This window comes from Sus scrofa, chromosome 14 (genome assembly GCF_054392235.1).
Source record: "Sus scrofa isolate SSC_HxYL_T2T_F1_AM1 chromosome 14, Sscrofa_HxYL_maternal_Yorkshire_Landrace_v2.0, whole genome shotgun sequence".
Taxonomy (NCBI): Eukaryota; Metazoa; Chordata; class Mammalia; order Artiodactyla; family Suidae; genus Sus; species Sus scrofa.
Window position 1 is genome coordinate 145604944 of NC_139396.1, and position 26836 is coordinate 145631779.

The following is a 26836-nucleotide window of genomic DNA, read 5'->3' on the forward strand; positions in this document are numbered from 1 at the left end:
TCATTCATCGAGCAAACCAAAATTTTAATAAGGTAGTAAAACATAATATATTGATAGACATTATAAAAATTGCATAATAGTATTTACCATTCCAAATAGAGTATAAGTCTATATATGCTGAAAATATATTACTATCTACTAGAATATTAACATTGTAAATATGTTGTTACGTTAGGTGATTAAGGCCCGCATCTACCCATCCCTCAAAAGAGAGAAAAGTCACTGAGCTGATTACGTTTGTTTTTGGAAAAAATCTCACCTCCTCCACTATGGATGTTTATCAGCTTGAGTTCAGACATGCAAACATGTTAAGATTTGACTTGGGATTTCAGCTTTCCTGATTGAAATGTGAGACTAGCTAAGGGAAAAAAAAAAAATAAGGAGCACATCAAACATAAAAGGGTGATGTGATAAAGGAGTTTTACTCATAATAGATTAAATAATGTGAGGATGAGAGGAAAAAAATTTTCTCCCTATTTTAAGTGAGATTTAGATTGCTCATACCTCTTGAGTGGATCAATCATGGTTTTATTTTCTATCTTTACTGCAAAAAAAGCACTATCTTTTTTTTTTTTGCAAAAAAAAAAAAAAAAAAAAGAGTGCATAGTCCCCATGTCGGTTCTTTAAAAAGCTATAGATCTTTCCCTCATTTGAAACCACTGCCTAATCTAGAGGAAATAGAAAGGAAGGAGGTGTTTCTGTCTAACTCAGACTCCTTTATTGTAATGGATGTTGTAGTACTGTGACAGGGATCTTTTTTTTTTTTTTTTTTTTTTAAAGCATGTTCACTTCTCTTAATGGACATTTTTTGTGCCTAAAACATTTGCCTTACATACATATAAGTATGACTTTTTTTATGCCTAGAGAAAAATATTCCACAAAAATAGAGTTCATAGTTTCTGAATTTTTCAAATTATATTCCTGTCACTTTAAAGTGATTACTCAGAGATTTCCCCTGGACTTGTATAAATCAAACTTACAAATTCTGAAAGTGCTGGGAGAACCTGAAGTTTAGTTGTAAGGAGCTGTCATTTCAATAAATAGAGTATGATAAATTATAGTCATGAGACTGTGGAACTGTTAGATTATTACTTATGTGAACTTTTCAGTCTAAAATTTGAATCAGGTTTGAAAGTTCAGAGAGACTGCACTTAACTTTTTGGATATTTTGTTACCAAATGTAGCAACATTTCCATATCACAGTGAAGCCTTTAAATTTTGTTTTCAGGATCTTTATTATAATATAGAAATTAAAAATCCCTAAAACTACACACATCCTTAAATGGGAATGGTCACTTGAGAATAACTCTTTATTCTGTATCAGTATTCATTCAGACTATGGCATGAAAACAGACACCCTTTCTTTAAGGGAAGAAAAGATTTCAAGTTGGCTCTTCATTTTAATTCTTGTAGCTCAGTGGCTGAGAAGATAGCTTTTTCTGTGTAGGATCACCTGTAAGTTATGGAAGAAAATGTTTTCTTCACAGAGATGTTTATTTTCAAATTAATTGTTGAGAAATTGATTTTCAGAACTTCTTGACCATGTAATATTTATGATAAACTTTTAACATAGAGGGAAAACTTGCAGGTAAACAAAGAGACAAAACTAGCAATATTTGTTTAACTAAAATTAGGATATATCTCAATTTTTTAAAATTACAGATCACAAAAGAAAAAGGAATAAGGAATTCATAGCAAAGGTTGCAAATAGATAAAATAAACTAAGTACTACTAGCTCTTTATTTTCGATGCAGCCAATATACACACCCTCCCTTTAGTGAATTCTTTGTGGATTTAGACAAATGTGAATGCCATAGCTATTATTTCTCATTCTGCCAATTTATAATGCATTTTTTAAGGTATCTAAAAACCTGGCTGCTAATACACATAATTATAATCTGCCAATTACTGATAAAGTATATTAATTTACTCTTATATATGTAAACACTTTTGCCATGTTATAAATGTTAAAATTTCAAAAATTTTTCACATGCATTTTTAATGTCTTCATACAGTACACAATTTTATTTAATTCTAAATTAATTTCTTTATATAAATTCATTTTTATTAGATCCATTTCATACAAGCAAATATAGCTCATCCTTGACTTACAGAGAAGGAACAAAATTACCTACTTTTCACATTAGAGTATTATTGGGGCTTTCCAAGGTCTATTGTCTTAGGCACTGTCCTTCCATTCTTTTAACATATTATATTTTCCATTGCATATGACAACATTTTATTTTTTTGAGAGTTTGTTCTTGAAATGTGGCGATGCTGTATTTAGAGTGGAGACTTTAATAATTAACTTGATTTAGTTTCATGAAAACCATTGTCAGAGAAGGAAAAAGAAAAAGCCCAAACATTGAACAGAATTAAATCCCCTTCATAGTGGAGTATGACAATGGGGCAAAGGCTCCAAGCTCTACTCATGAAACCTAATAGGATCTCAGTTTCCATATGCAAAATTATATTGATCAGCGAATAAATCTGAGTAAATGCAATTTGAGAAAAATCCTACATAGAAGGTTCAAACTATGTATAAAGAGTAGGATGTTTCTAAATGTGGGGAAATTTTTGTGGTAGAGCAATATTCAGCAGATATGATTGCTTAATTTTTTAATGCGAGGTTCTCTTAAGTTCTGATTTGGGCTTGCTGTGCATAAAGTGTGTCAAACTTCAGCTACAGACCAGGGGGTGAAGTCGGTCAATTTAATTCCCCAAGATCTAAAGAAGGTCGGTATCATTTCATATAGCCCTGGCAGAGCAGATCATTACCAGGCACAAATCTGTTCGTTACGTGCTGAGGGTTTATAGCAAAATAAATAGACTGTCATCGTAAGTTCAGAAAATTGTGTGTTCGACCCACGATAATGTGTAAAGGGCGTTTAATAGAGTTCAGCATTTATTCGTTATCTGTATGCGGACAGAGACGGCAGTCGCGTTATCAGCTTTAAAAAAAAATTCGGTAGTTCTGGGGGTCACGTGATGCCCCTCACACACAGAGGCGCGCGCGCATGAACCCTCACATGCTCTGCAGTGCAGTTTTGATTTTAGTCACAGCAGAAGGCTTAACCACAAGAGATTCCACTGGTTCAAACCAGCGTAAACCAGATTTTTTCAGCCCACAAAGGAACAGATTACCTCTTGTATCAAATTCTGCATTGGGGAAAAAAAAAATCTTTGTTTCAAAAAAGATGTTGATTATCATAACTCAACATGGTGGCATGGCACACTTTCATGTCGCCTGTGACGGGGCTAGTAACTCGATAAAATACGAAATCACTACTTTCAGTCTAGTCTAAGCATTGTTAATTTTCAAAAATAGACCATCTTTTGTTTATTTGAATGAAAACTCTCGGACGAACTTAAAAAAAAAAAATGAAGATTAAAAATCCTCCCATTACCTAGCTTAGCTACAAATCCGGTGTAGAGCTTGGATGCAGCCATGCAGCACAAACAAGATAGAACGTTTTTTGTTTGGAACCTATTGAAAAAACAAATGGGTAGCATTTTTAAACACTCATTGATTATGGCAGGGTGGCATGGCCCAAATGGTCTCTATTGCTGAAGAGTAGTTTTAAACTTTGGCCCTTTAAGTATCATAGTCAACTGAAGAATGGTGCCCCCAGAAAGAAAAAATAGCTATGCGATCAATTCCCAGATCAGCTCTTTCTGAGAATTAATGTTCGCCTTTTTCTCCCATGATGTTCGGATAGCAAAGAGAAAGATTCCGATATGTGATAGGCTAGGTATTTTAGATTAGAATTTTTACTTCTTCTGAGGAAGAATCATAACTTTTCACATGAAATGATGAGCTGCTTGACTCATGCACACTCAGCGGTTGCTGAATGAGTGTATTAATTAAAAGTAATGACAACTCCGTGAATATTTTTGAAAGGATGATATTAAATGTTTCTTTTTCACTAAATGTACTCTGAGACATTATGTAATAGATTCTGTGCCCACCTCTTTTTTTTTTTATAAAAGATTCGTAGCATTTGAAATCTCATTCTTTTGTGCTTGAAATACTTTTCAAATGACAAATGAAATAACAGAATAAGCTGGAATGTGTATTGCCTTCCTTAAATTGGAGACCAAAAACAGCATGAAGCACTGAGAAATCTGGGCTATAGTAAACTTGATACTTTTAGAAAGACTTATAGTGAGCAATTCATGGCACGTTTTTCCCAGAGCAATAGTTTAATTTATTGGCCTGCATAAGTCAAGTGTTATAACAGATGTTACAGATATTTGGATGCTTAAAAATTATCAGTTGTAGACCTGAATTGCTGAGGATGCAAATTTCAGAACTAAAATGTGGTTTATAGTCTCTTACAACATAGGTTTCTGTTTCTATTCATCATAGAAACTATGGCAGATATCTCAACTATACAGTGATATTCATGGTTTAGAATACAGTACTGTCACGCACACACACACAGTGAACCAAACCTTTGGTTATATCCATTTTTTAGTTTCTAAAGAGTTAAGCAACTTTTTTTACCTGCTGTATATAAGGCAAATAGAAAAATACTCTGCAGAGGAGAATCACAATTTTATCATAGAAGTTTACTAATGGGTAAAGCATGGTTTAGAGTTTGATTTTGGTGAAAACAGATTGCAGTACAAATGATGTGAGAGAGCTTATTGCTTTGAGACAGCCCAGTTTACAAGAGGAAGAAATTGAGAAGTGAAGAAACTTCAAAAATTAAAATAAAAACACCATGTGATTCCAGTATCCTCTCAAGCAAAGCAAAAACCTGGAAGTCAGCTCTGATATACACAATATTTCTAAGGATACTGAAATATTTTCTGATATCATGTCCTAAATATTATCTATACTGGCATGCTTTATTCCCAATTAAAATATTGTTAGTTCCTAAGGCAATCCTAGTACTAGAGTTGGTACAAGTATGACATTAACATAACAGTTTGTTGTTTTAAATGCTTCTTGAGACAAAAGCATGAACTATTAATCATTTTCATTTGGAGGTAAAATCTGAAATCACTTGTCAAGATTCAAAATAGAGAAACATTCTGAAAACTTGTATATACAAAACCTCTTCAGTGGTACATTCTTAGAAGAGAGGAACAGTAAACTTGTTTTCTTTCTTTATAATATAGACTTCTATGAAGTCGTTCCCCTTTATTTCATGATGGTGTCTTAGATGTACTTTAAAAGAGAATTTCACACTATTCTCTTTGTTTAATGTGACAGTGTGAGAAAGTGATCTTTATTCGTTCAAAAAACTCTGCATGTAGTCTATGTTTAGGTTCTTTTAATGTGTTTGTCTGTGATTTTTAAATGCTAAACATGTAAACAGATAAATTGTCAATGTTAATTCTGTATCCTGTCATACAACTGATCTTTCTTTCCTGCCATTTCTTTCCTTTTTATCTTTTTTTTTGTGCATTCATGTTGCAGTTGATAAAATTACGTGAAGAGGTGAGTACTTCCTGGCTTGCTTTTTTTTTTTTTTTTTTCCCTCTTAATTCTGCTTTTCCCTGTAAAACTGAGTTTCTAAATCTGAAGTAAACTCTTTGGGTTCATTTTTTCAGCAAAATATAAATATAGCAAACATATTGATTATATTACTAGAAATGTTCTCTGCTATCTTTAAAAAAACAAGTATATCCTAATCATGCTTATCATGGTGATCATTGTTTGCTAGCTTTGGAAGAAAACTCACATTTTAAAGACCAAAAAAGGAAAGAAAAAAAACAAATATCATAAAATGCATAGTTTAGTTTTAATGCAGATTAAATTAAGGTTTATTTTATTTGTATTGGTTTCTCAAAGTCGATACATTGAAAAAAAAATCTGACATTCCAATTTACTTTACTGAAGACAGTTTTTAAATAAACTCTTTCCTCTCAACCAAAATTCTTAGGTTCAACATTGGATACCATGCATCTATTATCCTTTTGGAGAAACACATACATGTTATAAATGCCCTACTAGTCTGTATACACAGATACCTAGGAATAGCCAAAGCTCTCCTCATTGTTAAACACTTTCCTTTTTGTAGGAAATAGCACCCAAGTGAGTGCTCTTTTTTCTGAGTTTGCTAGACTGTTTCATAATGCAGCTCTAGACTTTTTTTATGGCCCAGCAGATATTTATGACAGTGTTTATAATTTTATCCCTGTATCAATGAGACGCCAAATGATTCTGTATATTTTTTTAACTAGACCAAACTTATCAAATATGCTTTGCTACTCTTTTCAGAGATAGTTATATTTTTTTATTTAGTGAGGTTGAGTTTTGCTACTTTTATATTAAGGCATAAAATAATGGCCCATATTGCAATTTGGAGCTTCTCTAATTGCTTATAATAAAGAGTACTGTGAATTATTTTCAAGTTTAATTTGACTTCATTGATTGAGGTTTTCCTAGATATTTTTTTGTATTGGTAATGTCATCATTCTCAAGGTGATGTGAATCCTAATTTATAGGTTTGTGGAGAGTGGTTTTCAACAACTCTTCTGATTTGAGATGCATTAGTAATGTCTTCTCAGTAAAAGTAATAATGATATATATAAAAATGAAGGGTGAGAATACACAAAATCCTCACCCTCCAATCTTTTTGTGTTTCTCATCTTCCCTGCATGGAAGCAGATGTATATACTGAGTGAATATTATCAATCGCAGTTTCGATGTATAAGATTATTCTTGAGGGGAGTGATACATCAACATTATTTTTCTGCAAGACAGACTATCTGCTTGTATAATTTGCATACGCTCAGGCTTAGGTGAAGAATCTGAATTTTTAAATGCTACTGCAGCTAACAATAGACTAGAAAACCACTGTGTGAAGAAACTACGCGAAGCTCTTGCCCCTGAATTTAGCGATGAATATTATTAATGATCTCTTATGCCTCAGTACCATCAGTATCACTGACAGAATATTTATTTTTGTTAAACTGAATTGTGTGGCCTTAGAGATCCTAATTCTAAAAACTGAAAACATTATGTCTGCATTTCTTTTCAAATATGTTTTATCATCATTTTATGGCTTAATTCTTTTGTTGTGCCTATAGCAACAGTTTTATCAATTATGCTTCTAGAATGCATGTTTCCAAAACTGTAACCTGATTGTGCTTGGAAGAATTAGATCACTCCACTAACAGAATAATGTACTCTGAAATATATTCTTTTAACAGACTTTGATATGGATGTAGCCTTGTTATTTATACAATAGGTTATGGGGGTGGCACCGCCTTAGTATATGGTTTGCTCCAAAGTGATTGTTTCTCAGCCAGGATTCTCATAGTCATCAGGGAGTGAATATACCCCAGGTTTCTTCCTTGTTTGAAGCTGATAGGCACTCATCTGCTTCAAAATAAGATGTTTTGTTGTGTTTGGAAACAAAGTATGCCCCGTCCCTTACTCGCCATGCTCTTTTGGGGGGCTCAGTTCTGGAAACAGGGCACGCTTGGAGGCAGGCTGGTGGTGCACAGGGAGCTGAACTGGTGTTGGCTACGCCGAGCTCTCCGTTTGAATCCTGCGTCTCTAGCCCTCTACGTTGCGCAGCTCCTCACACAAGTTGAGCTGTGTCTGAAGCGCTTGTACAGCTCCACTTACCTGCTTTGAAAAGGGCTGAGAAGAGGGTGAGAGAATGAGTTTGGGATGGAGTGTGGGGGCAAGTTGAAAGCATCAGCTGCTACTGTAGTGTATTTCCTTTCATTTTCAGAGACCAGGGCAATGCACAACTAAGGGAACAATGTAAATAGCACAGCTGTTACAAGAACTTGATTTTAGCTTGACTTAAGTGAAGAGGTTCCAAAATACAAAGTGAGGTCCTGCTGGAAAGCTGCTGGTAAACCGATAGTCCTCTTGTGTGCAGATTTGCTCTGATAAAATTCAACTGTCCTGAAGAAGGGTTACTTCCATTATTTAGGAATATGCATTTTTAAGATAAAAAGTTCTCTGAGAAATTTTGCCCCTCATTATAGCCATACACTGGATAAGTGGATTTGGCTCCCTTTCATGGAATCCCCCATATCATTCTACATTTAAATACTTTGTTTCCTACATTATATATTATCATATAATTAGACTGTCCATTTTCAGTGTTGGAGCTTTAATTTTTTTTAATCCACAGGAGCTAAATATTTTCTTTTCATTTATAGATTTCATCCAATATGAAAATGAGCCCCAAATCTTTGTTCTCTTATTCTGGATTAAAATTCACATTTACTCTTGATTTCACAGATCTGATATCTTTTTAGAGAATCACCAATTTGAAATCAAGTCCTTTGTTAGATAGAAAACAATATTCAGAGAAGAGAAGAGCAATCCCCACTCCCCAAGCCTGCATGTAGGGAGAATTAGGAATAAGAAAGCTATTTTTGATAAGCTGAGTAAAGTGTTTAATTTTATTTAAAAATAGTCATTAATGCCAAACATATAAAGCTCCCCTTGCTTTTCTTTTTCTCAATTACAGCCTTTCGTGATTTCCCATTTTCATGCTATACACTTTCCTTCCTTCCTCCCTTTTATTTATTTAGCTTTTTTTTTTTTTTTTTGGCAGAGGGAGGGGCAGTTTTTCTCTTAATTTCTCCACTGTATAGTAGACGACTCTATTAATTATTATAGACTGTTGTTGCAGCTTTCCTGACCTTCACATCAGGTCCTATCTCTCTGTTCTAAATGCATTGTTTTAATGATTCTTCCCCCCACTCCCCCCAGCACTTCCCCCCCCCCAAAAAAAATTTCAAGGAAAGCTTTGATGTGGCTTTAGCTGCTTCCAACGTCTGGCCGCATCTCAGATGTGTCACCTATGCCGGGAGGGAATAAGGAAATCACGTTTTGAATGGTAATGATAACATACTAATCACTTCCTTTCTTTGAAGATGGAAGCGAGATATTCTGTCAGCATCCCTGGCTGCTAGAGCTTGGAGGCACTGGTCTAGGTGTATTAGCTTAAGTGTGCATGTCAATACAGCTTGCATCTCCAAGATCCGTGGGGGCTCATTAGAGCAAGGTGGATCGTTTCGGTCGACAGCCACTCAGATAATATGTGTGGCACCTCCTTTTTTATTATTATTAGAAAGCATTTCTTCGATTTTAAATGACATCTGTCAACAACACAAAGTTGAAGTTGTGGTTGCATTTTTTTTCTTACTTTTTGACCAGATACCAAAACAGATTTGAGGGGGAAAGGTTCTGATACATACAAATACGTGTGTGCATGTACACACTTGCAAATATACAGATACACATATTCTTAGATTTTAAGTATCCAGACATACATGTGTCTGTGCACACACACTCATTCCCATGGCCTTGTATGTATTCTTATCCATTCACAGCCATATTAGCTTATAAATAATGTTTGTCAACCTGAATATGATCTACTGTATGATCATTATGCTTTAAGAAAAAGAAAAAGAAAATCAGCCTCAGTATAGAAAAGAAAGTTTAGAAGCTGAGGATTGGGGGGAAATTAGAGAATTTCCCCCATCAAATGTAACAGAAAAGAGTATATATAATTATTATCATTTTAGTTCACAATCTAAAACACTCTGTCGGAAATTCACTTTCAGTCTAATGCCATGTATTTGGGAATATTTGGGAATAAAGCCACAATTTTGTACATCTGTGTGCATGGGAAAACATGTGTTTCCTGTCTCTTAGTGGTTGCCCTGAGTGGTCTTAGAACTAGAATTGCTCTTTAGTATTCTGTTTTAGTAGCATATGTTGTTCCATGTGACATCTTGCCACACATCTAAAATTGAGGGGCATTCTCTTAAAAATAAAGTTCCTCTTTAAAAATTACTCCTGCAGGATTCAAAGAAACAAGTGAGTTTTTTAAGTGATCGCATTTCATAGAAAATAAATACAAAATAGGGATCACAGATCTATGCAAATATCTGTCTACTTCTGCTGAAACAGGAAAGATCCAGTTGGTTCTGGTCTTCATATATTTCTCAGTGTTTTGGAGTAAGATTCATTGCAGTCACATACAATGTGAGTCTGCCTTTTAAAACAAAAAAGTGAATAGTCTATATACCACTGATTGATTTAAAATCTGTCTATTGCAGTGGTTTGTATAATGGAAGATTTGCTAAAAATTATCTATAATGGGTTGTGACTCCCCCCCCCCCCCGAAATGTTAGGGCATACGACGGCATTATTTTTTTTTAAGGCAAAAAAAGAACATTGTAGACGGCCGTCTGATTTTTTTCCCTTTTTCTTTTTCAGAGGGCACATCTGCTCGATAACACAGAGAGGCTGGAAAGGTCATCTCGGAGACTAGAGGCTGGATACCAAATAGCAGTGGAAACCGGTAAGAATTCTGAGAGTGAGCAAATTGTCTTGCTTATGCACAGCAGTCTTCACAACACATGACATTTCAGGGAAACTTCAAAGGAGTAGCAGAGACAGCAGCCCGAGATGTGGTTTACATATTGGGGAGACAATTGGGAGCTTATTTGCGCTTATCTTTTTTCAAGTTAAAAGGCATGACATCTACTGAAAACAGTTCCTGAGGTTTAAAAGTATACATCTGAAAAGAGATGGAATACTTTGTCTAAATTCTACATTTGTCTTAATATGTGGTTACATGTTGTCAGTTTACCCACCCGCAATGATTGCTAGCACACAGTGCCGGCTCCAGTTGTTTGCTCCTTTATGTTTATTCACATATGTAAAAATTAACATTGTAATCAGTCTAAATGATGTGAACTAAGGGCAAAGAAGTACCAATACAGAGTTTACCTCACTTCTTTGTCCTGGAGTTGGAAATGATTCCTAAGGATGCTGTATTTTTTTTTTTTTTTTTAAATCATGAACAGAGCCTGTAATCAAATATAAGGAGGAAAAAAGTCATGATAATTTTATTCGAAGTATTAGTTGATACCATCCAAACTTTCGATTTGAATTAACAACTTGTTCATAATTTCAGAAAACTCAGCCTGAATTTGACTTCTAGCTCGAGTCTACTTCAAATAGACATGTGTTTTCATTATTAATGTTTCAGGCAATGACTGTTTATTTTTAACCCAGGAAATAAGTATCCATTAACCCCTTTATACTTAGTGGTTTCTTAGTATTTAGCTATTTGCAAAGTATAGATTATATATCATCTATTTTATATGTTTCGGATAACTCTTACCCAGTATATGAACAACAAAGATATGTGGGTGACAACTTTTCCATTGATTTTTTTTTTAAATTTAGTGTTACAAAAATATTTATTTTTTAAGAGAAGGAATAAGGAAAATGATTCCAAATAATTTCTTTTATGAATGGCCAGTGGTTTCCAATGGCCTGAGTTCATGGCTGTCCTGTGTTGGCTGACTTATGTGATGACTTCTAGGAAGTCAAATAGGAAGAGCACAAATGACATTGGCATTAGAGTAATGGTGAGAAAACTGAAGACAACCAGATTTTTTTAATGGTGTGGGCAGCCCTTCTTTCTGAGGTTATTGATAGATTGGCTTTCTGCCCTGATTGGAATAAAAGTCAGCTTTCGTTTGTTTTTTTAGCCTTGGGCTCATCTTAAGAAGTGGCTGTCCTTGCAGAGAACGTTAATAATGAGAAGCGTCATGAACATGAGGTCAGAGGGCCAGACTTGGGTTCTAGCCCTTGTTTATGTGACCTTAAGCAAATCACATAACCCCTCTGAGTATGCTTCTTCTTCAGTAGAATGGAAATAATGTTGCCTGTCTCAGAATATTTCTAAGAAATGTAGGCATAAGTTAAAATACTTTGTATTCTATAAAACACTATACCAATATAAACATTATTATCAATGCTTGGCCTTTTGATGATATACAGACATATATCTTTCAAAGAAAAAAAAATTTGACTGAACTTGGTATTAAAGGAAATTTTTTTTAGTGTTACTTTAACATCCTTGGGGAATGTGTCACTATACCTATTGACAAAGTATCCTATTGATGAGCTTCTTTCCACATGGGACTGAGTTGGGTTGGGGATACTCTTGCTATGAAGGTGATCACTGGGCTTGATTTGGCTGATTGGGCTTTTCTCTTGCATAACACCATTTTTTGTAGCTTCCTCCCAAAACTGAGGAAACTCAACGAAGAAGATCACAGATACTGGAAGATCATACATTGATCAAGGTTATAAGATTAAATGGGATTTGATAGTTATTCCTTTAGGTGTGTACTAAAATGTAACATCAAACTATCAATACAGTCAACATGCACAATGCCAAGTTAAGAGTATCCTCCAAACCAACCTCAGTTCCCTTGGCCTTTTTAGTAGGCTTCAGTGGTAAACTAGCTATAAGCTTTTGTAAAATTAATATTTTTATATGTAATATAATACATACATAAAAGCTTGGAAACTTCTTACAGACTGTAAAACTAAGTCTAGAAGGAGGAATTGAGGGTGGGGTTTGCGGAGGTAAAGACACCTAGAAGGAAGTCATTGTGCTAATTTATTTCCTTGGATGAATTTGAAGGTGAGTGAAGAAATGAGAAAAAGGTCACAAAGCATTTTTGCTGCCCTTGCTTCTTACTATAATGTATGTGTGTGGTGGGGAGTAATTACAATGGGTACCATGTTGCTTCTGCATCTCTTGCTTCTCTGCTAGCCCTCAGCCAAGTCAGGTCCATTCACTCTGTGTTTTCATTGTGATGTGAATTTACCATACTAATCATTTTGTTATGGTATCAGTAGAAGAACAGCAACTTTCAGAAGGAAAAACTTTTAGCACTTATTGGTTTCTTCTTCAAGTCAGTGAAATGTAAGGAGAAGCTAGGAAAGAGCTAGGATGACTTTAGGAACAGCACAGAAGAGGGAAATAATTTGCAAATATTGGCCTAAGACCTAGTTCTAGACTGCAACAAGAGTTTTCACCAGTCCACAGCAAAAGGAGGGCAAAAACTAGAAAGAAGTGATTGTCTTGTAAGGTAAATGTTATTAATTTAAAGAACTGCATGTTTTCTAAGGTCATGTTTTTCCTGTTTGGAGGCGATAAAAGGATAGTTTTATGATGTGATGGAAATAGTAAATAGGAATTATATATTCAGTTTTTTCTTTACCTGGAAAAATAGCAAAATTGGCATATTTGGGCCCTTCAAAATGTTTTTTGAAATTTTATTTGGCCACAGAATCTAGGAATTATTGTCCGATGTACTGAATTGAAGAAAGAGACAACAATCCTGTTATTTGGCCTTACTCTTAATCAGCTGTGTGACTTTGAGAAATACTTTACCTCTCTGCATGTGTTCTTTTATTTGCCACATGGAAACCTAATGTCAGATTCTATATATCCCATAAAGTTATTATAAAGTAAAATGAGGTCATATGTATTCAAGTGCTTAGAAAGTAAATAGGGCTCTATAAAAGTCATCATTTTTATGTTATCATCAGTATAAGTGGTTATCTCTGAAAAATATTGGCAAAAGATTTCAACAAAAATCTGTAAACTTTTCTTGATGACTGTTATTGGCAAATATCATAAAAGAAAGTTTGATTATTATATATAAATATTTACATGTCGAATGAAATAGAAAGCATATTATTTTGACCACTAACACCCTCCTAGTAAATAATGAAATTTGTCTTCTGAAATTCCTGAGTCATTTTTGACATTTTAAAAGTTATTTTGTCGGGAGTTCCCGTCGTGGCTCAGCAGAAACAAATCCGACTGGTATCCATGAGGACACAGGTTCAATCCCTGGCCTCGCTCGGTGGGTTAAGTACGGACCCAGCGTTACCATGAGCTGTGGTGTAGGTCGCAGACACAGCTCGGATCCAGTGTTGCTGTGGCTGTGGTGTAGGCCAGGCGGCTACAGCTACTATTCAACCCCTAGCTTGGGAACCTCCATATACCACAGGTGCAGCCCCCCCCCCAAAAAAAGCAAACAATAAAAGTTATTTTGTCAAATTGTCAGTTACTGTCTATTTAAGAATAGCTACTGGAGTTCCCACTGTGACACAGCAGGTTAAGGATCCAGCATTTTCTCTACAGCAGCTCAGCTCACTGCTTAAGTTCAGTTTCAATCCCTGGCCTGGTGCAGTGGGTTAAGGATCCGGCATTGCTGCCACTGTGGCGTAAGTTGCAGCTGCAGATCAGATTTGATCCCTGGCCTGGGAACTTCCATATGCTGAGTGCAACCAAAAAATAAAATAAAATAAATGATAGCTGTTGAACAGAGGGACTCTGGTCCAGAATGTACTTGGTCCGAGTGAAAGTACATGATTATTTCTAAGTGCCATTTACACCTTGATGTATATTGAGTTTAATACTAACCAAGTTTCTTTCATGGCTCCCTTTCTGTTTGAGAAAATGATGAGGTTACAAGTTAATTGAATAGTGCTCTTTAGAAAAGAAGAGACAGATGGAAGAATATATGATACTGAACTAAAGAGCCGATGCTAGGACATTTCAGTCTAAGACTGACATCAAGAGGGACAATTATCAGAGTGACCATCGAAGACCAAACATCCTGCTGGTTGTATGAGCCATTGGCATGATCCATGTAAGCATTTCTTATAAGTCCTTGCCCCCAATCTGCGAATAAAAAATGACTCTTCCTTTTTTCATCTATTACTGATAATCAGGTCTGACTGTTAGCTATGGGGATATCCATTTTGTTTGAGGTCAGAGAATTAAGATTTAAAACTGTGGGTCATCTGCCCTTTATTCTGAAATTATTATTTTTTTTTTCTCTGAAGTAAATATCCCAGAATCACAGTAGGCACAAAACTAATGGAGGCTGAATGATAAGTGAAAGAAATAGGCCAAAAGAGAAATTATACAAGGGCAGAAGTTCAGGGCTCACTCTCTTCTTTCAATATGTAAACAGATAGTTTAAGATATTCACCACTATCCCACCCTGCGCCCTAAATGCACGCCGTGCACCTGGCAGGACATCTGTGGAACCATGAGAGTAATTGTCTACAGTCAGTAGCCTCACATCTTTGAAGAGTGGTCTGCACCATTTACCAGCCTTGCTCCTGCTGTCCCTGAGTACCCAGGCCTTACGGGTCTGCACCCCTTCTCTCAGTTGTCACTTCAAACCACCAGCTCTGATGGTCCATTTGGTCAGTAGTCTCTCTGCTATACTTCTGCCAGCCTTCCTGCCATGAAAAAGAGTGCTCCATTCTTCACCCAGAGCCCTGCAGATTTCTCACAAATGGACTAGTTTAGAAATAATACAGTGTTTATTGAACACTTCCTATGGACCATACACTATTCTCAGTATTCCATGTTTATCATCTCTTTAATCCTTACCACAACTCTATGCAGTAAATAGTGCTTTCTTATTTTATAGATAGGAAAGCAAGGCACAGAGAGATTAAGTTATTTGCTGACAATCAATCTTGGAAATGGTGTAGCCAGACTGACTCCATGCTCTTAACTGATAGACTACACTGAAATATGAATGGGTTCCAAGTACCTAGATTTTCCAAAGTGACCTGTTGTGGTCAAAATATGCCATGTTCTCACATCTGTTAAGTTCCTTTTCATATAATTTATTCAAAAGCTATTAAATATGGTGTGCCATGTGCTGAAGATATACTAGTAAATAAGACAGCCAGTGTCCCTGTTCCCAGGCAGCTTGTGTATGGGGACAGGCAGGGCAGAGAACAGGATCAGACAGACATTTTTAAAAATTAATAAATGGACAGCATCATTCCAGATGGTCACAAAATGAAAGAGTAATAAGTGAAGGTTATCTTAGGTTAGCTAGTTAGGAAAGACCTCTCAGAGAAGTACCTTGTAAGTTGAGTCTTGAATTGCACAAAGATGCCATCAGTAAGCAGATTTGGGGCCATTAAGTCCAAGAGGAAAAAGCAAGCACAAGGAGTCTGAAATGAAAAAGTGTTTGGGATGTTCAGGCAAAAAAGAAAGAAGATGGGTGTGGCTGGAGCAAGTGAGCAATGGGCACGTGACACAGTTAGGTTAGAGCCATGTAGAGTGCAGATTCTATGGGACCCCAGGGTATGGGAACATGTCTGAATTTGACTTGTAGGGTGTGATGCCATTGGAGAGCTTTCTCAGGCAAGTGGCCTGATCTGAATCATAGAGGACAGAGATGTTCACATTTCCACATCTCTGTGGCAAAGGGGTGGGAACAAGGAGACATGTTAGGACATGTATTGTAATAATCCAAGATGTGGTCCTTTTACTTGTTGAAATGAATGGAGGAACTGGATGGTGAAGATGCAGGAGAAACTGTAAGCCTTATTCAAAGGCATTCAGGAGCAGGAAGCTTGAAATTTGTTATTAATTTCCCTAGCAATTGGCATGCAATCCCAAAGATTCCTCTTTGAGAATATCCCCAAAACAAATGGGGACATATTGGTGCTTGTTCCTGGTGGGGCTTTACACAGACAATGGCCAATCCATTAGGCTGGTGGTAATCACTCGTGATTATAAATATGAGCTTGCAACCAAGTTTATGATATCTTATCTGAAGAACAAGGATGATGATCCCTATTTCCTAGAATTTGTGAGAGGCACAAATAAAATAAAGTATTTAGGAAGATTTTGTAAATTGCCTCTCTGAAGTGTGGTGGTTGTTTTTTTGTTTTTTGTTTCTTTTCTTTCTCTAGAAATCTCCACTCAGGTAGGCTCTAAGTATAAATGTACATTGTCACTTTGCTTAATTTTGTATCAGTCTAAAGAGGAAATGGGTTAGTTCCATGTTACCCAAAGTGGGACTCAGGACCAGCAGCATCAGCGTTCCCCTGGAGCTTGTGAGAAATGCAGCATCCCAGGTCCCCTCAGAACTACTGAACCAGAATCTGCATTTTAACAAGATCAGCTGTGCTACCTGTGTGCATTAGGTTGAGTTAGATGTTCGTATTTATTCTGCATCTGTATGAACCAGATAAAAGTCGTGTCATTTAATCTCATATTCATTGTATGTATGTGCAACTACATGTGTGTACAAAAATTCAGGCAGGTGGCTTGTATCATTAACTACACTCCCTGTGAAATAATAAGTGTGGTTGTGTCTGTTAATATTGGTCGTATAGAATATACAAATGGTCTTGTTTAGGAGCTGGAATAGTTATTTATCCAACCTAGTTAGGAAAATGTGAGTAGGCAATGCTTGACAGCTAGGATAGCTAGTAACTTATCCAGTAACCCCAAAGGGACTACATTATACCACTTTGTTTTCCCTGTATTTAATACCGCTTGATCCTCCTTTTAATCACAGTTTCTTGTGTATCTTGTTTTATCAGGGAAGTACAATTTTAGCTAATTTTAAGCTGCAGATACTCCCCATTTTAGGAATATATTTCCACAGGCCTATTTTACATGTGTTCAGATTATTTTTGCTTTTTATGATTACCTCAACAAAATCTTTATTCATTTGAGTAAAGTTAGAGAAACATATGGAGTACTTCTTTACACAAGCAAATCTTGGAATTACAGCATTTTCATGAGAATTAGATAATTTATATATAGCACTGTTTCTCTTTCTACTTTGCATATGTCTTTTTTTAAGAGTTCATTCAGGAAAATCGATCAATAGTGCTATCAACCTGCATTTGAAAAATCAAATAAAATGTTTCATGTTCAGAACTTTTTAAAAGCATTTAAACAAATTCATTTCAGACGTGCCCTCCTTTATACTTTAATTGTCTCAAAGTCCTGATGGAGTTTTCCTGAGTCTTTTATGGGACTATATGAGGATTATGAAGGATGATATTCCAACTTTATCATATTCTATCTTTTAGCTCTTGAGAAAATATTATTATTTTAATTAACTCATTGTAGAATTCACTTAGAAATTTTAATCAGGGTTGAAAGTATCTAATGAGACAAAGTTTTTACCAAACTGAAAGTCAGTCATTTTCTTTGTATCAGGAATTTCTTCCATGTCCACCAACTTTTCTTATTTTTCTACCTCCTCCTCTCATTATAATATTAATCTTCTTTCTTTTCTTCTTCTTCTTCCTCCCTTTCCCTCTCATCCTTCTTTTTAAGAAATATTTTGAGTGTTCATTCACTACACTAGATATAATGTAATAATTCTTTGTTTGTTTTGGCTGCCCCCACAGCACACAGAAGTTCCCTGGCCAGATATCGAACGCACGCCACGAATGCACACCACAGTGGCGACCTGAGACACAGCAGTGACAATGCTGCATCCTTAACCCACTGAGCCACCAGGGAACTTTTAGGTACAATGTAGTAATTCGATTCAAAAATATAAATCCTTGAATGTATTAATTAATCATCTGTAGCAAAGATTAATGGGTAAAACAATGCACAATAATAAAATATAATGCATAAAACTTTTTAAAGTTATAAGGTAGCTTGGAACTGAGCTAACATCTCAGCCAATGTAAGAAAGTTTTTTTTTTTTCCTTCTCCTCCATTTACTGATAACTCATTTAGAAGACTCCTGAGCACATAGACCCAAAATGTGTCAACTGTATATTCTTTGCTCTTAGAGCTATTATCAGTTGGTAGAAGAATAAATTTCTGATTCCGTGATATTAGTGAGAGCGGTATAACATCAATGAAAGAAGGCATATATTGCATTTCATTTCTTTAACAAGTTCATTTCATTGAACTCTAATGAGTGTCAAGTGCCATGGGGATACAGCGCTGGAACGACAAGATATCCTAGTCTTGGTTTATCTGAGTAGAGAATGTTCTGTCTATAAACACTGATTCAGATTTTTTTACTTAAGTAATTTTGTTTGGGCACAGGTTGGAATTCACAAAGGCACTACCATTTCAAACTAATACAGAAATAAAAAATTAACACCTTATGTTGTTCTATAATATAGGAACAGAAAGTGGGATTGTACAGTTGGGTTGATATTAACCACCTATTTTATCCAGCCATATGTATTTTAGAGGAAAGAAGTATTGAACTTTTTGACAGAAAGAAGTTATCGCCAGAGAAAAGTTTCTCTACTTATCATTTTGGAGTGATAGAATGCATGGTTATGCTTTCAAAACCTTAAAGCTATCTCTTCTAGAATAGACATTTTTTTAAAATACTGTCAAGAATTACTTGACCATGTCCTGTGAGATTTTTAAAGTCCACCCAGTGGTAAAGTAATCATTTTGATGTGTAGTTATCACTTTATAATTACAACCCTATTAAAGTCTTACATCTCAAAAACTGTGGTTCAGCTCTGAAAAGAACAGAGGAGCTCATCATTTGGGGTGAAACTCTCAAAGAATATTTTCAAGTTGTGCTTACATTTACTTTGTGAGGTTCTCTGAGATATTGGTGAGCTCCATAGTGGTAAGAAAAGGATATCATTTAAACCTTATTTGGAGAACCTTCTCCTTAGGTGGTCCAAGGGAATTCATAGGGTTCATTTTTTTAATCCATTAAAAAGCATTATACTCATTTTTAAAGGTGTCTTACCCCATAAAGCCTATCACTTTTCCAGTTGGTTTGTAAGATACACGTGAAGCCATTCTTATTCTGTTGCATCTCTGTGAGTTGAGAAAAAGAATGACGACCAAAGCAGATCGCTAAAATGCCAATTTACTTTCATATATTACAGTGAAGGACGGTTAAGCTCATGACCTTGTTGCACTGTGCTTATATAACTTTCCTTGGGATTTTTTTTTAATCAGTTTTATTTTCCCTTTGAGTCTGACTTTTAGTGCCCAGAAGTTTTCTTTTCAGCGGTGTTTATGTATTTAACAGAATTTTCTGAGGTGGGTGCTACAGAATTTTCACAGCATGGGTTCACATTGGACTAAGACTTTGTATACGACTTATATCAAGTGGAAAACTTGACGGGCATGAGCTTTAAAAATGGTTTTTTTTGTGTGTGCTCTATATTTGAAGCTTTCGTCTGTATTTCCTGTTGGGCTACAGTGTTTTCCAACGTTGCCATAAGAGAACAAAGTCAACATTAAAAAAATAATTTTTTTATTGAAGATTATGTTTTTTCAAGTAAAGTCTTTATCAAAGAGACTGTCATGGTGGGTCATCATTCATGGATGGCACTATGCTGCCCTTTTGCATCTTGAGATATAAATTCTAAGTCGTAGTTAAATAAATATCTATTTATTTAGAGAAAAGAAGAAACCACCCTAAAGCCAGACAAGGAAGAAAGCTTTTTGAAATAAGCATGTTGCTGGGTACTCCTAACGGTTACCTCCATGTTGGTAATCTCATCACAATCAATTGCTCAAGGTTCTGATGCTCATTAAAAGGTTGATAGTTAATGTCCACATAAAATACACCTTATAAATTGAGCTAATTATGTTTATTTCTCCTTTCACTGCTATTTGCAACACATGACACTTGAATAGAGCACAATGAAACCTTAACATTTATTCAGAAAACTCTCATTGGGCCCTTAGAAATTAGAGTGAGGGTTCCTTAGATCTGAACTGGTCTAAGTTGATCTCTGAACTAGCAAGAAAAATCCTACCCTAAATGAATGTTATTAGCTAGATTGGCATTTGGGTGTCAGGTTAGGAAGATAATCAACCTACCTGAAAGGGAAAGTAGATTTTCTGTAATTTGGGAAGGAACAGACCCTTGGCCCCATTCTAGGCACTTAGAGTGTAAAGTTCCTTTAATAAGCTAGGATATCTTGGCAAAATATCTATTTGGGAAATGCATAGCTATAAGTCCCCCTAATAAATATAATTAGTGTTTTCAAAGCAGGATGAAGTAATTAAGTCTTTTTCATAGTGTCAGGGGAAGATTCGCAATAGATAAGCCTTATGGAATAAATACAGGGTGAGCAGGGGAAGTGGGTAAACCATGAGCAAAGTGGGCAAATACGTGTCTTATGGGAATTTCTAGAGTGTGTCCTAAGGCATATCTAATGCTCATCTTAGTTTATAAGTATACTTAAAGTGATAACATTATTTTAAAAACATTTTCCTTCAAACTTTTTATTATTTCAGAGTAACTTCTCCAATTAACCTATCCATTTTAATAGTCAAATGTGTAGTTATTTTACTTAATACATTGTGGAGCTTTTTAATGTTTAAAATTATAATCTTTGGTAACTTTTAACTTTATATTATGTGCCGAAAGTAATGCTAATATTAGGAATAATTATACAATTGTATAATCTGCTTTGAAATTTGCAGACTACTTTTAGTATCTCTTTTTACATCTATTACTTCATTGTATTGATCAATACATTAACTTACTCAAAGTGGAGATTTTTTATTCAGATTAAGTTGACCGATGCTCTGAATACTTCTCCAAATGCCTTCAATTTTCACTAGCAAGAACAGCTAGTAAGTTTTATTTGGTTTCATATTGCTCTCTTCCTCATTAGCATGTCTGTGAATTATCTTTAATGTTCAATGCTCTACGCAAACCTGTCGATGTTTAGAACCTGTTATTTAAGCAAACAAAACTCTATCATAAGAGGGAGTGTCCACAAATTTAGAGGACACATCAGTTTTTCTCCTGGTGTTAGCATAGGACTTTTATAGTGTATCCAAACTTTTCACGTAGGTGAGTTAAAGAGATTAACTGGATTGACTTTGTTAATATAAAAAGGAGACCTCTCTTCCCCCCCCCCCTCAAAACACTTACTCTACAAGGTAAGCATGAAGATGGACCAGATATCTTATTGCCTCACTGACATTGCCTGCCAGCTGTGAATTTTCTTATTGTAATGAATCCCCTCATTTTTATTGCTGTGTGCAAGGTACAGTGCTTCATTTTTCTTCCTACTTGGGTTTCCTGTAGAATGCACACCCCATATAGTTCTTTAAATTCACACTGTTGTGTGAACAAGCCAGTCTTTCTGTTCTCTCCTTTGTTAACCATAAACCTTGTGGAGCAACAGTTCTTTCGTGCCCTCTGTGAGTTGCTGGACTCTGCTCAAATTAAACACTGTAAGATTAGCAGCAGGCTGCAATGGTGAAGTGTTTCTTTCTCTTTGGCATTTTTGTGTCATGTTGCCTTGATCTTGAAAACGCTAACAAATTTGAATGAAATAATCATCTCACACCCACCCTTTGTGAATTGGGACTTCGTGTCTACCACATAAAAAGTAGGAAGAACCACATGTATAATTTTTGCTGCCCTTTGAGAATTAAAAAAAAAAAGCATTACGTGTAGAAAATGCATAGGAATTATTTTGTAATCAAAGTGCCAAGTCTAATCACCTATTTTTCATCTACAGTGAAGCAAAATGGAATGTTCATGGAGCTTCATAACGGGACAGACCCAGGTTCAGAACTTGGTTCTGCCTCTTAATCACTGGGGAACCTTGGGCAAGTTCCCTTGCCTTTCCATGTCTTCTTTTCCTGATGTATAAAAATGTTGACAGGTCTTCAATGTGGAAGTTGTTGTGATAGTTACCTGAGGTAAACTGTATAAAACACTTGAGGCATCTTAAGTCCATCACAGGTCCTCAATAAAGGTTAGTCTCCATTATTATGAGACTTCGCATAATAACCCTAGCTGCTATGACCAATTACCCTCAACAGTTCCAGTGGCTTGATGCAGTAAAGTTTGTTTCTCACTGTGGGAGCAGTCCAGTGCAAGTGTTCTTAGTGAGCCGATGGCCTTCCATGTGGTGAGTCAGAACTCCAGGTCTCTCCCACTTGGTGGTTCTGCCCTGCACCCAGCTTTAAAGTCCTCTACATTTTGCCAGCAGCCAAGGCAAAGAGGATGGAGCAGGCACGCCCATTATTACAGCTCCACAGGCAGCACGTGCCACACAGTGATGCAACCTAACATCCACCAGCAAGAACTAGTAAAATGGTGCCACCAAGTACAAGGGGGCTAGGAAATATTGTTCCAACTGGACAACCACTTTCTCATCACAACTTTATAGTAAAGAAGAGAAAGAACAAATATGGAGTGGTAGTTTATCCTCTTCTGCCACACTGTTCTTTGCCCACTTCACTGCCTCGTGATCAGTAAATTCAAACCCTGGCTTGTAACAGTATACAGTGGGGCAAGATAGAAGAGCATATGCCCTATGGGTCAGGTCAGTGGTTATAATCTTCTAGAATTTGTGACAAATGAAACTTTCCCTCTTATTCATAAGGACACATTAAAGAGTCAATATCATTTGCTTTCCTTTCTACCAGGCATTTATCTCTATTCACTTCTCAAATTTCTGTTCCTTAGATCTATAATAAAAAGATAATGCTGCATGTGTTTTCATCTAAGTGTTGACAATAGATACAAGTCAGCAAATTTGTTTATACCATGTCTAAAGTATGTGCTTAAAGAACATTGCAAACTGTCACATCTAAGAGAAACCTAAGGAGACAGGGTGACTAAATGCAGTATGGTTATCCTGGATGGGGTCCTGAAGCAGACAGAATGCTTAAGGATATTAGACAGAAACTAAGGAAATATGAACCAAACATAAACCTCTAATAGTATAATAATTATCAGAATGGGTTCATTAACTGTGACAAATGTACCACAGTATTAGAAGATGTTAATTATGGGGAAAACTGGTGTTAAGAGTATTGGAGCTCTAGACTAACACAAATTTTCTGTAAATCTAAAACCATTCTAGGGAGTTCCCTCGTGGCTCCGCAAGCTAAAGATCTGGTGTTGTCAGATGGGGTGGGTGTGGCTTGGGTTTGATCCCTGGCCCAGGAACTTCCACATGCTGCGGGTGTAGCCAATAATTAAATAAATAAATAAAGCTGTAGTAAAAGAAGAATTTAAGTGCTTTTCAGTCACAGTCGTGTTCATTTTTATTGAATCACCATAGTATAATATTATTATTGCTACAAATTTGTCCTCTCCTTTCTGTTATATTACCACTATCAATAATTTGGCCTTTCTGGTAACTAACAGGACCTGTGTCTATTTAAAGCATCTTGCCCCAATTTTGGCACTAGTAAATGCTCTAGGCATGGTAGTTGCCTATTTCTTTCTTTCTGCTTCCTCCCTTGATGCTTCCAGTAATTCTGAAAAGAACAATATGAATTTTCATTTGGCTATAGAGAGAATCAGACTGATAAATTACTCCATTTTATGACTCTGGGAAATATTACATATATATGGGAACATGGTCCCACATCCATGTAATTCACCACGTGCCATCTTTAGGATAAGGCTGCATAGACCGTTTTACTTATTAGAAGAACAGAAGTCAATATATTTTTAAAATTTTGTAGTCTAGAAAAACACAACAGCCTGCATTGTGATCATAGAAATGGTTACTATGTTTTTCCTCTTCTAAAGTCCCTTAAATGTTATTATTTAATTGTACAATTTAAAAAGTATTTTCTCGGAGTTCCCGTCGTGACACAGTGGAAACGAATCCGACTAGGAACCATGAGGTTGCGGGTTCGATACCTGGCCTTGCTAAGTGGGTTAAGGATCCGGCGTTGCCGTGAGCTGTGGTGTAGGTCACAAACGTGATTCAGATCTGGCATTGCTGTGGCTCTGGCATAGGCTGGCAGCTACAGCTCCGATTAGACCCCTGGCCTGGGTACCTCCATATGCTGCAGGTGCAGCCCTAAAGAGACAAAAGACCAAAAAAAAAAAAAAAAAGGTATTTTCTCTATATTTAGAACTACCTAAGATCTGTTCTTGAAAAACTATTTCACATCGTAGTTTCTAAAATACATACATTTACAGAGAGAGAGAGAGAGTCCATATGCCAATAACATGAAGAGGTCAAACACTTGTAAAAACATCATTTTAAATTATTTTTGTTTCTCCTTATTTAACTGACCAAATTGTATAAGATTTATATCTAAAGGTCACTGTCGCTGAAAATTCCATATTAACGGACTTTTAAAATCCCACATATATATTTTTTTAACTTCTTTGGTCTATTTCTTAGGATTATTCTGGCATCATAATGATGATTTCTTGATTTCTCCAAACACAGTTGTACCCATTTCAGCAATATCTACATGTGAAAGGAAGTGGAAGTTCGAATCCAGATTTGTTGACCCTTGAGATCTTATATTGACCTTAGTAGGTATTAACTTTTTAGATCAATAAGAGCTGTTATTGACCTCAAAGAAGAGTCAATACCTGCTTGTTAATTTGCAGCTCGAAAATGTTATACATTTTGTTCTTCATTATTACCCTACTTATTTCAGCCTTTTCTAGAAAAGAATGTCTTTACTGTTTCTGCCAAGAGATCATTATGTCAAAACATTTCAGTTTTGGTGTTTAAGGAAATAATTATTGGACGTGGTGGTCATTTTATTTATTTTGTTTGGTTTTTAGTGGTTCATTTTAGGTTTTTGTAAAATTTCAACTGGCTGAGATTCATGCTGTTCAGGAAAGTGAAGTATACTCAATTGTATTTTATTTAATGTAGTTTTTAACATTTGAGAAACAATTTTAAATAACCTATAGCTCATGGCAAGAGTAGTCTGACATGTATACATGAGAAGTGAAAAGAAAGTTAAATTGGAAATAAGTGGTCTAAAAAGCAATTAATTAATGATGTTTTCTGCCTTTCCATGTATAAATGAAAAAGGTCAGTACAGATGTTCAGACATGTACTTTTATGTGAATAAACATTAAGAGCTTTTAGGGTAAGGACTTGTGTGGGGGTTTGAATTTTAGAGGCCTATGCTTCTAAAGTTTTATTAAGTGTTTAAGTTTTAAGTATTGGTAGAGAAGTGGCTTTTCACATCATCATTGTTTTGTATATTAACATGGAAATGTCAAATTTTGCATAACTGAAATGTCTCAGTATTGCCTATTGCTGAAATTCAAATGTCAGAACAATACTTCTGCACATATAGGACTCTGATATTTCAACTCTAAAAACCTCATAAATGATTCAGTATCGCTTTGGCCTGGTTGTGATATAACTTTAAAAAGAGGCAGAGTGATTTAAATCCAGTTTAGGAAGTGGTAGTCTCATTTAGTCCAGGCCTAAAGCACTAATTTCTGAACCCATTAAGGGTCATTAGTCCTTTTTAAAAAACATGTAACCATTTTGGTGAAGAATTTGAGTTTTAATGAGGCTTTTTTTCAATATTTTGCACCATTGCAAAAATGAAGCTATTTCATTTTTGAGCAACAGGATTGGGTTATATCTTACCCCAGTTTGTGATATTACTTCATTGCCATGGAGTCCTCGGTATATTTTTTTAAAAAGCATTTTCTTATTTTCAAGAGATGAATGTTTTCTAGGGCATAAATGATAAATAAAGGGCTAAAGCCTATAGGAATAGACTTTGTACTATTAATTTACTCTTCCAAAGTTTATGTGGCATCTGTACATTTAAAATTTTAAATTTTAGAAGTGGAATGGGCCTTAATGATGAAAACCCTGACTTCGTTATTTTATACAGAAAACTGAATCCTGATGTCTATTTCCTACATATTGGTACCTGATTTAATTTTTATTTAAAAATCTCAAATATGGTTGACTATTATTGGTATATTAATAGTTTGAAATAAAATACCTTTACTTCCCCTATATTTTTATATTAAGTATTTCCTTCCTGGTGGAAAAAAGCTTTCCCCAGGCAGACTTTATCACTTGAAGAGGCTTATTTTCGTATGAGTTCCTAATAGCCTGTTTTACTTCCTTTTCTAGGATATAAAGTTATGATGATTAAAATATGCCAACATTTCAATATGATAAAATTGCTATGTTTAGGGTCTTACTATTCTAGAAATAAAAAAAAAACACCATTAAGGGTCATAGCTTGGAGTGTGTGCCTTGGTGTGTTTCATTTTTTCCTCTGCTAGGAGATTAGTGGAAAATAAGCTCCGTAAATTAAATTTTATTGCAAAATTATCTTCCGATGTTCAGCAGTGAAGATAATATTGAGTGATAAGGCTGGAGTGGATTTTGTATAAAGCAATTACAGCATGAAGACTACAATCTGAATGAAAAATTGCTCAAGATTTCCTATAATCTGTAGAAAACTTCATTTTGGAATATGCTTAAAATCATCTCATTTTATGCAAGTGATTATAA

At 35.5% G+C, this 26836-nt stretch overlaps 1 protein-coding gene across 20 annotated transcripts in view; it reads left to right on the forward strand.

The window, feature by feature from the left end:
* VTI1A (vesicle transport through interaction with t-SNAREs 1A) overlaps positions 1 to 26836 on the forward strand; it is a 368523-nt gene that overhangs the window by 76970 nt on the left and 264717 nt on the right. For 12 of the 20 annotated variants that reach the window (XM_084994284.1, XM_084994275.1, XM_084994291.1 and 9 more), the window contains one exon: positions 10211 to 10295. In XM_084994284.1, the coding sequence (XP_084850410.1) occupies positions 10211 to 10295 (85 nt within the window). Of the gene's footprint in view, positions 1 to 5428; positions 5450 to 10210; positions 10296 to 26836 lie in introns of all 20 variants that reach the window. The other 8 variants (XM_084994282.1, XM_013983738.3, XM_084994276.1 and 5 more) reach the window with 1 other exon arrangement.